Source organism: Colossoma macropomum, unplaced genomic scaffold, assembly GCF_904425465.1.
Source record: "Colossoma macropomum unplaced genomic scaffold, Colossoma_macropomum, whole genome shotgun sequence".
Classification (NCBI taxonomy): Eukaryota; Metazoa; Chordata; class Actinopteri; order Characiformes; family Serrasalmidae; genus Colossoma; species Colossoma macropomum.
Genome location: NW_023494791.1, coordinates 25,884,669 through 25,897,545, shown reverse-complemented (window position 1 = coordinate 25,897,545; position 12,877 = coordinate 25,884,669). Strand labels below are relative to the sequence as shown.

The 12,877-nt window shown below is 38.1% G+C and overlaps 1 protein-coding gene across 5 annotated transcripts in view; it reads left to right on the top strand.

Moving 5' to 3' along the window:
- map4k5 (mitogen-activated protein kinase kinase kinase kinase 5) overlaps positions 1-12,877 on the top strand; it is a 42,004-nt gene that overhangs the window by 23,471 nt on the left and 5,656 nt on the right. The window contains exons 15-34 of one of the 5 annotated variants that reach the window (XM_036574607.1): positions 991-1,049; positions 1,245-1,312; positions 1,635-1,673; positions 2,024-2,068; positions 2,252-2,294; positions 3,846-4,053; positions 4,823-4,846; positions 4,988-5,073; positions 5,450-5,491; positions 5,726-5,810; positions 5,908-5,987; positions 6,388-6,448; positions 7,988-7,990; positions 8,244-8,358; positions 9,250-9,308; positions 10,617-10,720; positions 10,961-11,138; positions 11,317-11,385; positions 11,511-11,603; positions 11,690-11,760. In XM_036574607.1, coding sequence (XP_036430500.1) covers positions 991-1,049; positions 1,245-1,312; positions 1,635-1,673; positions 2,024-2,068; positions 2,252-2,294; positions 3,846-4,053; positions 4,823-4,846; positions 4,988-5,073; positions 5,450-5,491; positions 5,726-5,810; positions 5,908-5,987; positions 6,388-6,448; positions 7,988-7,990; positions 8,244-8,358; positions 9,250-9,308; positions 10,617-10,720; positions 10,961-11,138; positions 11,317-11,385; positions 11,511-11,603; positions 11,690-11,760 — 1,532 coding nt within the window. The remainder of the gene's footprint in view (positions 1-990; positions 1,050-1,244; positions 1,313-1,634; positions 1,674-2,023; positions 2,069-2,251; positions 2,295-3,845; positions 4,054-4,822; positions 4,847-4,987; positions 5,074-5,449; positions 5,492-5,725; positions 5,811-5,907; positions 5,988-6,387; positions 6,449-7,987; positions 7,991-8,243; positions 8,359-9,249; positions 9,309-10,616; positions 10,721-10,960; positions 11,139-11,316; positions 11,386-11,510; positions 11,604-11,689; positions 11,761-12,877) is intronic. The other 4 variants (XM_036574610.1, XM_036574609.1, XM_036574608.1 and 1 more) reach the window with 4 other exon arrangements.

Genomic DNA, 12,877 nt, shown 5'->3' with positions numbered 1-12,877 from the left:
ACTCTCAAATTATGCTTAAAGCAGCTTGCTGTAGGAGCACAAAGTAGATGTCTGGAACATAAGTACTTTTAAAAAAAGTTTATCCTCTGACTTGACAGCAATGAACATTTGCCTTGCACAATACTACTCTCTATTACTTCCTTCCTGCTTTTCCAAACTTTACATTTCAAAGAATCAATTCTACAGAATCAATAGATTAAATTGTGGTTAATTCTGTGGACAGTCGCATGTGAGATTTTGAAAGGTTGTAGTCTCTAAGTGGATCCCTGTATATATTATGAATGAAAGTCACCCTGTCCTAAAATATTTACTTCTAATACAAAAAAGTTAGCTGCATTCCTGATGGGGCGGAACAGCATTGATGATATTTTCCAAATATTTCACAGTATTTCACGATACTTTGCATTGCTAGTTTGCATTTATAAAGATAATGGACTCATGTTTCATGAATTTTGCTTCTCTGTATTAAGATTGTCTTGGGAACCTGACATACTTTTGTCTTCTTTTGATTAGACTGTTCTGTTTTCTTCTTGTAAAATTACACCACACTACAATGAACGCTGTCTAGACAAAAACTACATTTCAGAAAGGAAACTGACTATTTTCTTTATGGATTTGTAAACTGTTCTTTTGAACCAAACTGAAGCACCTGGTAAATGCCATGTATTTCTGTTGCCAATCAGGTTTTGGATATCATGAAAACAAAGTGTGTGGCAATAAGGACAGCTCTATTTTATGGGTGCTATGGCATTGACATGATGATCTGTGAAGTATATTGCAAAAAATTACCTCTCAAACTGAAAAGCAATGTGATGGTGTGTCATTATATCAATATGCACCATATGTCGTCCCAGGCTAATTTCTAGTAAACTTACGGTGCAGATGGTGTTAATTCAGTAGCTATAAGTAAGATGTATTGAACAGTGTTGTAGTTCGTGTGCATATGTGGTTGCTTTATCTGATTTGAATTGTGTCTGTGGTATGTTGCAGTTGATAAGCTGCAGTTTGAGGCTCCACTCAGGAAGGAGACAGAAGCACACTCAGAAATGGTAAATGCATAGACGTCCTATAATACTAATGACTCTCATCTCACAAACAAACTGGAAAATAGGTTTTTACTCCTTTAATGTATCATTCATAAAATCTATGCTAATTTGCCTGAACTCAAGCAATAACATACACTATAATGTGTGATTTCCTGTGACCGTATTAATGAAGTAGCAATATGATGTTACTCTGCACAGGATGTGACCAAAGAGAGTGATTTCTCTTCCCAGTGGAGCCCTTTTGCTGAGGGAGGCATCTCCAGCAGGTAACTGCAGAAACAGTTAAGATGGAGAACTTAAACAACCTGCTCCTCCACAGCAGGTGGCCTCCAACCACCACTTAACATACCAACACTCCCTTTTCATTCTCTCTTAAAACGTTTCTCTGGTAAATCACTGGGTCTGTGCATGTATTCCGCCCTTCAACATTGGCTAACCTGTCGCATTTGTGTGCCTGAGTCACTTGTTCTGGTCTCTCTGCTCTCATTCCCTTTGCTTTTGACTCCGTCTGTTTTTTTTCTTCTTCTTTTCCTGTGTTTGTGTTGTCATCCCCCAAATTCTGTTGCACCCGTTGCTTCTCCACTGAAGAAGCCTCCTGAAAAGCGTAGAGGAGGAGTTGTTCATACGGTAAAGCATGCAGTGTGTGTATGTGTGTGTCAGTGTACCCATGTTCCTTCCTTCATGTTTAAGTGGAGTGATGGTGCAGGATCGTTTTAGCTGTGTGTGTGTGTGTGTGTGTGTGTGTCTTACTACGACATTATTCTGGGTTTGCCTTTTTCTTCCACTCCTTTTTTTTTTTTCCTTTTTTTAAATAAATAATTAATATTGTTGCAGATGTTCCATTCCAGCTTTGAATTTCACATACCCCATCAGATCGGGGAGGGAGCCTGACTGAACGTGATTACTGAATATGTTCTCTCTCTCCCTCCCTGTCTTTGTCTCTTTCTCATTTCTCAACCCCTCTGTCTTCTCCACAGGGGACATATGGCTCCACTGGAAGATGCCTTTGAGGATGTGGAGATGTAAGTTTTTCAGTGCAGTACCTTCTGATCTGTGATAAATGACTGCATCTTCCTTTGTGCATGATTTAGTTTTACATATGTGTTTTAAATATTTTAGTTGTATCTCTTTCATATACTGGTACTTACTGAACATACCACTCATCTGACACGCTCACACTTTTTCTCATAAACTTTCTCCTTCAGATCTACCCTGAAACACGGAGTGCCACCACCTCTGCCTCCCAAGGTAAGCTTGGAATGATTGCATGTGAGCTAGGTTCTGTGTGTGTGTTTCTACAAAACATGTAGAAAAGGAAAGCTTGGGCATAAATTAAGAGTGGCTGAAATGTAACATGGATATTTTATGTAGTCAATCAGGTTCGAGTAGAATATGCTTTTAGTCAGGCTTCACATTCACAGTAGATATTTCTCAAGATTCACCCTGAAAAGTGTGTTCTATATGGTCTTGCATGCTTTTCAACATTAATTTAATGAAATTACTTAACAGAAATCACAAACAATACTGAGAAACTCAAAGCGTTTTGGTGCTAAACGTTTTACCTCTGGTTTTGACAGCTGGTACTGCGAACACATGTTTGTTAGATCCTAATGAGTTTTATTGTGTGTCTTTTTCTAAATGGTAAAAGGGACTTGTGTGCTAATGGAGAAACTTCAGACTGCTGGGTGGAAGTTCCAATGCCATGTCCACCGTCTTTACACATTAAAAAAATGAGGTGTTTTCCATCATTTTAGTGGAGAAGCTCTGGAATTCTGTAATGATAATCGCTTTTGAAGCATTGTCTGCATTATCACATTATTCAGCGTCATAAATAAATGGTCAAATTATTTATAAAAGAAACCTTTCTTTCAGTTTCTGTGCTCGACTGAGTGTCCCCTGAATTTTGAAGAATTTTCATTTCAGTGCTTGTTAGTAAATGTTTTTAACTCCTATATTGCTTAAATATCCCTGGTATCTGTAATAAAACACCATTTTGTGGAATGTAAATGACTCTCACTGAGAGCTAGTCAGGCTAAAGTACAGCCTCCACATGGTGGGCCTAGTTTTAACATAATGTTACAGCTGATACTTCTGAAGGGATGACACTGGGACAGGTCCATGTGTCCCCCATCTAAATTCAAAAAAAAATTTTTTTTGGAAGTTTACATGCACAGGGTCATTTAAAACGTACTATATTTGCCAAAATAAAATGTACCAAGTTGTCTAAATACAAATATTTGAATTTTATCTTGCTGACTTTTGGTGTCCTACTTTGTGATCAGAAATAACCAACAAAAAGGACTTGTCAGGACTCCCCACACAAAAGCTAACATATTTTGTTTGTTTTTTTTATTAATAATCTTTAAATTATCTGAGCAAGATTAATCTTTTTATACAGCAAATTTATACATCTCTGCTACAAATGAAAACATAACTTTCTTTACCATTTGAGAACAATTCAGCTGAAAGTAGAGTGGGTGCAAATGTTACAACTAACCCTATAGGTGGCATTAATTGTAACAGACTGAGGGGCCAAGTGTAATGGTTGCTAAAAGGTCTGGTAAACTGATGCAAAACACAATTCACAAGTTTTATGTTGTTGGAACCAGACAAGCTTTCCAACCTATGCACATAAAATACTTCCATCAAAACAAATATGATTAGTTAAGAGAAGGTGGATCAAACATGGTAGCTAAACATGGTTAGGGTCATTAATATTCCTCACATGTATAAGTAATGCCTAATGTATTTGTGCATGTTTGAGACACTGCTAAATATGCACTGCTTTTCACCCATTAGCCACGTCTGAACAGCGCATCTGATGAGCTGGGCTTGAATGAAGGATCTTCGACAATTAAGCGGTTCCCTGGCTCGGACAATGGGCCTGCGCTGGAGCCACGCAGACAGAGCACACCAGAAAGAGGCAGTAGGGCCGAACACACACAGCCTGATTACCTCTCTGCCAGTGTGAGCAGCCCTGGATTGCTCTCGCATGCCACAGAAAACGGTACTTGTGTGCATGCATATATTGTTACTCTTTGTTAAGGTTGTCTTTGCACTATGGTTTATCTTGGAAAGCAGGACCCAGTTATTTTTTCCTTGATCTATAATATCTGAATGAACAAAGCAGCTATTTTTCTTCATGACCCCGATTAATTGATAGTTCAGTGACAAATCAGTTGTATCCAGTTTTCCCTTTCCTCAAATATAGCCAGTTAACCAAGACATGTTGGGTCAAAGTTTAGTTGTGCACTGGAGTTGCAAGGCATATGTTGCTAACAAGTAATGGAAGCTTATACCCATCAATTAGTGCTATACCAAATACATGTCTAATATCAACCACTTGTCTTAAACCATGCTGTTGTTAAGTAATCTCAGATAGACTTAAGAGATTTTTGACACTGTATGACATACTGTTGCCTGTAAACATGGACAAAAGTATGGACAAAATTCAGACTTTAAGATGGCTATTGCTACTGTTTTTAGCTGTAAAGTGTAGTTTTGTCCATTTCTTAGATTTTTCACCAAACTATCACTTTAAAGGGTTTAAAGCTGGGGGAATGTGTTCAGTGTGTTGTGTTTTGAGAAAAGTTGCTCTTGAACTGCTAATCCAAGCCTTCACTTGCTGCTTTGTCAGTGTTCTATCTGTGCTGTTCCTGTTTTTCATCTTTGTTGGGGACTTGAGTTATCTCCTGTGTTTGGGGCTCAGGACTTTTGTATCTCTCTTCTTCTAAACATTCTTTCTCCTTTTGTTTGCCTGTCTGTCTTTCTTCAAGCTCCTTTTGTATCCAAACCCAGAGGTAAGACACTGCAGGTCTGTTCTGCCTCACTTTATGAGTCAGGTTCCTGCTACTAGACTCAAGAGATTTATATTTTGGTCATCTGATCCTGCCTTCATATTGTAATGGTTTCTCTCTCTCTCTCTTTCTCTCTCTCTGTAGAAGAAGACTCTGAGGATGCTGTAAATGGAGACGGTCCTAAATCACCACCCAGCCGTCCACAGAGGAAAGAGAGAAAAGAGTTCCCTGTGAGTGTGTGGGTGTTTGAGCGTGTGACAGAGGGAGTGAATGCGTTTGAGTCATAACATCCAAACGTTTATGAATTCTTTGGGGATAGTAGAGAAAGAGCAGAGCTGTGTGAGTAAGAGAAGGGTCAAGATTGAGGTAGACAAAGACTGGAGAAATAGCATGGAGCAAATTGTCACACAAACAAGTGTATGCTGCTAAAATTAAAAGTAATGTTTAAAGAATAGTTTGGCTAAAGCCTCTACAATAAAAGCTGGTGCTCAAAATAGTGTCTTGAAATATATAATTTGTTTCTGCGTTAGTTCCTTTAAATGTAAATGTAAAATGTGTAATACTAGACTCAGTATTACACTAAATTTGTTTATTACTTTCTCATAGAAGCCAGCAATAAATGGCCTGCCACCTACACCTAAAGTCCTGGTGAGTGTTCACTTCCTTTTTTCCCAGTGTTGCGCATTATTAGGATAAGGGGAATCTTCCCACAATGTTCAACATGTAATTTAATACACAGTTTCTTTGAAATATAGGAAATGCAATAATAATAATAGTAATAATTCAGTTATTTATGTGATGTGTACTACCTCTGTGATATTGTACACTGATCTGTTGATCTCAGCCTGCTTTGTGAGAAGTTGTGTCTATATGTGTTTGTAGATGGGAGCGTGTTTCTCTAAAGTGTTTGACGGATGTCCTCTCAAAATTAACTGTGCCACTTCATGGATCCACCCAGATACTAAGGGTAACTACCCCAAAGAGTTACCTTGCCAAAGTATGTGTTTTTTCTGGGTATACAAAATGTTGCCTGCCTACACCTGGAACGTTTATTTGTGTTTTAGATCAGTACTTGATCTTTGGGACGGAGGACGGGATCTACACTCTGAACCTGAATGAGTTACATGAGGCCACCATGGAGCAGGTACAGCATGATTACTGACATTTTACCTTTTTCATCCATTATAAAGGTAATATTGGAAACAGGAGGTATGTGTGTATGTTAGCACATATATAAACCTTGTGTTACTGGGGAAGTGGGAATGTTAAGAAACTCATTCACATTTTGTGTATGATAAAGAGCATCCTGATCTGCATTTCTGTGTGAGACGAGGAAGTTTTGTGTTTTAATCTTTTTGCTACAAAGAGTTTGGTAAGGTTGGCCTGAGCTGATAAGGCATATAAAAAGTTTTGAGTGTTTATTTATTTCTTAAGGTCCTGCTTGATACTGCTTTTGGAGAGTGTTTGTTTGTCAGTCAAATTCTAGTTCAGTATTAAGTGTCTCTGTTTGTGTGTGTGTCTTTGTATATGTGATTGTGTTTCAGTTGTTTCCACGGAGATGTACCTGGCTCTACGTCATAAATAATAACCTGATGTCATTATCAGGTAAGTGTCTCATATACGCTAAATACATTCTGTTAACCTACTGTGTGTGTGTGTGTGTGTGTGTGTGTGTGTGTGTGTGTGTGTGTGTGTGTGTGAGAGAGAGAGAGAGAGAGAGACTGTCTTTGTTTCTCTTACAATCAAGGTTTGTTAAAGATTTGTGTGTGTGCTTTATGTCTTTCTCATGTATTTTGTTAAGGTTGCACAATATTGACATACTGTTTAATATTTGATCAAATCTGGCTATATGTAAGTGATAAATTATGATAGTGTGTCTCTGACTGGACATGCTGGGAGCACATTTTTTCCCTAACTAACCTCTCCTTTAAGCAAACAGTGAAGTGCTTGTTGTTTTGCTATCATGCAAAATACAAATAAAGAAGTACTAATAACTACTTACATCAGAACTACAAGCACACTTTTGCTGAAAAGCAGCCCTCCCTGCGGGCATTCCCTGAACAGCTTTTTCAAAGTAGCCTCACACATTCTACACACAATTCTGGGAGTGCGAAAAGTGATCACATTTGAAGTATTTACAGTTTACCAATTCCGAATAGGGTAGTTTTGAGCTGTGCGCATGTGTGTTGTAATTGGCTATTTAGCTGAATTGTTAAGTTACCCGTTCTTTGCACGGAAGAGCAGGGTTTGAGCCTAGCGCAAGGAAGCACGTCAGTTGCTACATTTCTGCCAATCAACAATTAATAAAAAATGGTGCTCACAGTTGAAAATAGAGGTGCTCTATACCACTTTGCAAGGGAATGATAGCACTACAGCGATGTACCATATTGAAAGTAAACATCTGCAAGACAGTGTTTTATACCATTTATATTTTGATGGGACGCATCCTTGATTTTTAAGGTTTTAATGATTAATCACTGAATAATGACAGTCGCTTATCGATCCAAAGAATGTTCCAAAATTTCCATTGCTTGTTATAACTGTAGACATTTCTGCAAATGGATGTTGAAAGTGAAGAAACAATGTTGAGCTTAAAGTCTTTTGTGAACATTTAAAATCATGGAATCATACAATAGTTTATACTTGTCTTCAGTAGGAGATAAAATGAAAAATAAAAGTTATTTGCTATGTAAATGTGAACCCAAAAGACGAGCCCTTTGCTGAACATGGAAGGTACCTTTAATGAATGTGCTATCAGCTGTTGCACCATAAATTTAATTATTTTTCCGATGAGGTACATTTGATAACAAAAGCAGATGGTTATGTTTGCTGTAAAACTTGCCCTAGATCTACAGGGAAGGTTTGAAAACTAGGGTTTTTCCCCCAGCAGTATTTTTTCATGTGGAATTAAACTTGTCTTCCTAATCTTGGATGGACACACATGCTGTCAGACTCTGCCTGTCCTCTACAAATTATAATATTGTACACGCTTCTTGCTCCTGTCTTGTATTGAATATCAGTGTGCAGTAGCTACATGATTACTTTTTCTCCCTCCCATTTGCTCTCTCTTTCTGTCTTCACTTCTCTGATCATGGCTGATCTCACTCCCTGCTGACTCCTCTAATGTGTAATCACCATAATCAGAAGGTAAAGCACTGTTACACGCACCCGCACTTACATTCATGCTCATCTGGTGTCACCTTTTCCTTTCTTTACTTTTCTTTACTATATATCCCTGTGTAAATTGTAAATGTGCCTCACCGTGCATATCTTAGCTTGCTGTCTTTGTTGCTGAATGAAAAAAGTCACTATGAAACTGAATCACCTGCTTCAGCTGTCCCTCTGCAAAAGTTCCTGTTCATTTTACAGTCTATGTGTAACGCATGTTGTTCTGTACCAGGTAAAACCTTTCAGCTGTATTCTCATAACCTGATTGGACTGTTCGAGCAGCTGAAAAAACCTGGACTTGCTGCACAGTTTCAAACACACAGATTTCCTGACAAGATACTACCCAGGTACACACACACACACACACACACACACACACACACTCTCTTATGAGCCCTGTCATTCAATTTCTTATCAAAATGGCCATTAAGTAGCCTACAAGTTATTCATTTTTCAGTGTAAGACAATTATTTCACACATATAATGTCACATAGTTTACAAAAGAAAAACACACAAGAGCTTTCAACACAAGTATAACATGAAATATGTCAGTATTTAATGTGTCCACTACCGTAGTAAACACTTCTGCCACTTTAACTCTTCTATCCTGATGTCATGTTACCCTTCAAAGAGACACTTACATTCACACAAGCAACTACCCAAACACACCTGAGCTGCCTTGCACTTTTCCTGTCAAATGTGTTTATTGCTTTTTTTCACCTGACAAAAAAAATAATAATTTGTACTTAAAAGCTGTTTTGACTGGAGAACAAGTAAAGGGTGGTCTGTGACTTTTGCACGGTACCATATTTACTCCTAGACAGCCACACACTCACAACTCTATTCTCTGTCACATTTTCCATTTTCCTCTTCCTGTGCAACTGTCCAAATACGTTAACCCACCAGTGTCATTAAGCTGTGTGTAGCCCTGAGTTGAACCCAAAGATACTTTAAGCTCAGCTTACAGCTACCTTAAGTTGAACCCAGCATTAACACTCACTAATCAATGATGTCAGCTTTGTATAGTATCTCCCAAGCACACACAAACAAATTGCATGTAAACACATGCCTTTTCCATGAAGACACACTGGTAGGACGCTCAGCATTTCCATAACATGATACTTCTCATTCACACAAACACACAGACAGACAGACATATTTATATACATTCATATACAGATTGTTGTATAGAAACTAATGAGTTGTCGTTGCTAATGTTATGTTTTGTTGCTCAATAGGAGATTTGCTCTGACCACCAAAATCCCTGACACAAAGGGCTGCCACAAGTGCTGCATTGGTGAGACAAAAATTTTCTCAGACATTTTCCTAAAACACACACATGCACAGACTCGAACTTCGATTCAGAAGCATTTAGACCAAATCATAGCTTTTGCCAGTGCTCACATGATTATTTGCTTATTCAAGAAAGTTACTATGAAATAGGGCTGAAGTAGTTAATTAATTTTTATAGCAAAGTCGCGATGCAATATTTAAATCGCAAGAGCTGCAATTTTAATTATAGCCTACATTATCAACAAAGTTGTCTTGACAAGTTTAAGTGTGGAAGTAAAACCCGATATCAGAGCTTTTGAGCTGTCTTTAGATGAATTAGACCAATCAGAATCAATCAAATGCCCTGTGTGTGTATGTGACATCACAACCATTGACTAATTGGCAGTCTGGCACACTATGTTCAGCATGCACTATGTTCAGCCTGGACCTTAATTTATAAAAAATAATCTCACTCACACTGCTGTTTAGAATAATTGCAATTGCGTGCTTTCTCCAAATTATTCAGCCCTACTTTTAAATTAGTGCAGCACTTGCAGCCAAAATTACATGACTTTATTTATTCTTTTGTATTCTTTTCTTACTTTTAAAACCAAAAACTAATTTTAAAGAATTTTGTGGGCTCTGCATGTAGTATTGTGTAGGGATGTATCTTTACTGGTATCGGGCCGGTACCTTGCTCATTTACTCATACAAACTCCCCAACACCATTCAGATAGCATTCTGATACCTGCTCATATCATGTGACATAAGGCAGTGAAGCAGGCTCTGTTCACACAGAGAAGAGCTACTGACTCTGTAACAGTCGGGCGCAAAGCTGTCGGTTACTTTAAACGTTCCGCCTTGATATTTTCCTGCCAGGAATAAACTGTACGATTTTAGACCATTTTTAAACACGTACTAATGCAGCATAGCTAGATGCACTTCATTTAAAATCAGCTGGGTTTTAATAATTTGATAATTTGTTTTGGTATCGGTGAGTACTAAAAACATGTACTCATAGTCGCACTGAAAAAAAATGGTATCGATGCACCCTTTGTATTATGTATACTTTATGTGACAGATTCCTTCTAATATCATAAGTTTTGGAAGATATTGTGATTTCACAATGCCTATTACAAGTCAATCAAGTCAAGTGGTCTTTGTCATTTCTCAATATAACCTGTATACATTGGATTGGAATGTAATTTCTGAAGTGCAGCTTATTACCACTAATGAATCTGAATTCGTTTAAGTTACATCTTTATTGTTGTTTATATTATATCTTCATCTTATTTTTTTGTGTCTTACTTTTTTTTTCCCCCTTTTGTCTCAGTGCGAAATCCGTATACAGGTCATAAGTACCTGTGTGGAGCACTGCAGTATGGCATCGTTCTTCTACAGTGGTACGAACCCATGCAGAGATTCATGCTTATAAAGGTTAGTAACAAACATAGTCACAGTCATACCTACTTACACACACACACACACACACACACACACACACACACACACACACACAAATATGTTCTTAAGAGGTTGTCATATGCAGCTGGTCAGACTCTCTCTCTCTCTCTCTCTCTCTCTCTCTCTCTCTCTCTCTTTCTCTTTCTCTTTCTCTTTCTTTCCCTCTCCCTCTCCCACTCCCTCTGTCTTTCTGGCTTTATTTCTCTCCACCAGCACTTTGATTTCCCGTTGCCAAGTCCTCTGCGTGTATTTGAGATGTTAGTGGTGCCAGAGCAGGAGTACCCCATGGTGTGTGTGGCCGTCAGTCAGGGTACTGAGCCTGGCCAAGTCGTACGCTTCGAAACCATTAACCTCAATTCTTGTTCCTCCTGGTTCACTGAAATTGGCTCAGGTACTGCACACTCTGTGTGAACTCTTATATACAAAAAGATATTCCCTTTCTTTTCCTGGTTTATTGATACTGGTTCAGGCGCACACATGCATATGCTCATAAGTGGATGCGCTCATGTCTGCTTCGTAGTACTTCCACAGGTATGACATACAAATTTTCCCTCTCTTTTTCGTTCTAGCTGGTAATCAGGTTGATGCGATTCATGTCACTCAGTTGGAGAGAGACACTGTGCTTGTGTGCCTAGATAGTAAGTATGACATTCTTCTGAAGGTAGAAGTATTTGGGTCATGCAGGAAAATATGTGCTGTAGATCCATGTTTAACTGTGTGTGTGTGTGTGTGTGTGTGTGTGTGTGTGTGTGTCTACCTTCAGAAAATCTGAAGATAGTGAATCTGCAAGGAAAGCTCAAGTCTAATAAAAAACTTGCTTCTGAACTCAGCTTTGACTTCTGCATCGGCACAGTCGGTAAGATAACTATCTGATATGTTTGTGTTTTTTGTGTGTGTATTGTTTATGAATGTGGTTATAATTCCTGTATGTATGTGTGTTAGTGTGCCTGCAGGACAGTGTTTTGGCCTTCTGGAAACACGGTATGCAGGGGAAGAGCTTCAAATCTAATGAGGTATATAGTCTGTCTCTTAGTTACCAACATTAACATGAATATTTCTTTTTAAGAATCCAAATATACTTTACAATCATTGTATACAAAATGAACTATGAACCATCTATCAGATATGTGCCCTACCCAAAGTGCTAATGCTGGATGCAGCTCTTATTTTACACATATTCTCACACTTCTGCATTCTTTGTCAGATAAATTTTTTACTTCAGTCCATCTGCTAGTTACCATTCCTGTCTGAATGGTATTCTTGTACTTGAACCATGTGTGCAGTAATAGAAGGAACACTATACTGTGCGGTGCTGTGGCTCTCTTTCATGTCAGTGTTAATCGGAAAACACAACAAATTATTCTTCCATACTGCGATTTGGGAGGAACACAGTATACTCGTTGATGGGAGTGGTAGGAGGTTAAACGTGATTTATTATTATTTTTTTTTGGGGATAGTGAAAAAGAACACCTTTGTATGTTTCACAGATTCTCTTATTCAGAGAGGTAGAAGTGGTAGTTGCCTCGTGCACATTACATTTACCTTTTCTCTGTTCTTTAAGTAAAATGAGTGCCATTTATGCTCATACAATTTTCCTGATTCTTTGTGATAAGGCCATGACAGTATTTTCATAGAATTGTGTATATTTTCTCTGGGTCTTAAGTAATGAGTTTCATTTTGCTTTGTGTAAGATTTTTATGAATATCTGTGGTAACACATTGCACAAAGTAACCAATTTTATAAATGTGGTTCTATTCCAAGATTTTTTGCCATTTGCAATTTATTTGCAGTCATTATCTAGCAAACTGATACATCATCCATGGCATCAACTTTATTCCATGCCATGAGGTTTTGTAGAGAGTGACAGGGTTGGCAGATATGTTCCACAACAAACCTAAATGATCAAAATGAAATCTAGTCGAAGTCCATACATGCATCATAGGCTATGTGACAAGTAAAAGACAAATGCAAGTGCAGATAGAGCATCTAGAGTGTAGAGAATGTTTTTTGTTGTGGCAAGAGTGGGAACTATGAACTTTGAATACATCTTCATAAAACATTTATGTAGGTTATGTAGCCTTGAGAACGCTGCCCTTCAGTAAAGTGCTACTCACAAAAAGGACTCTATGG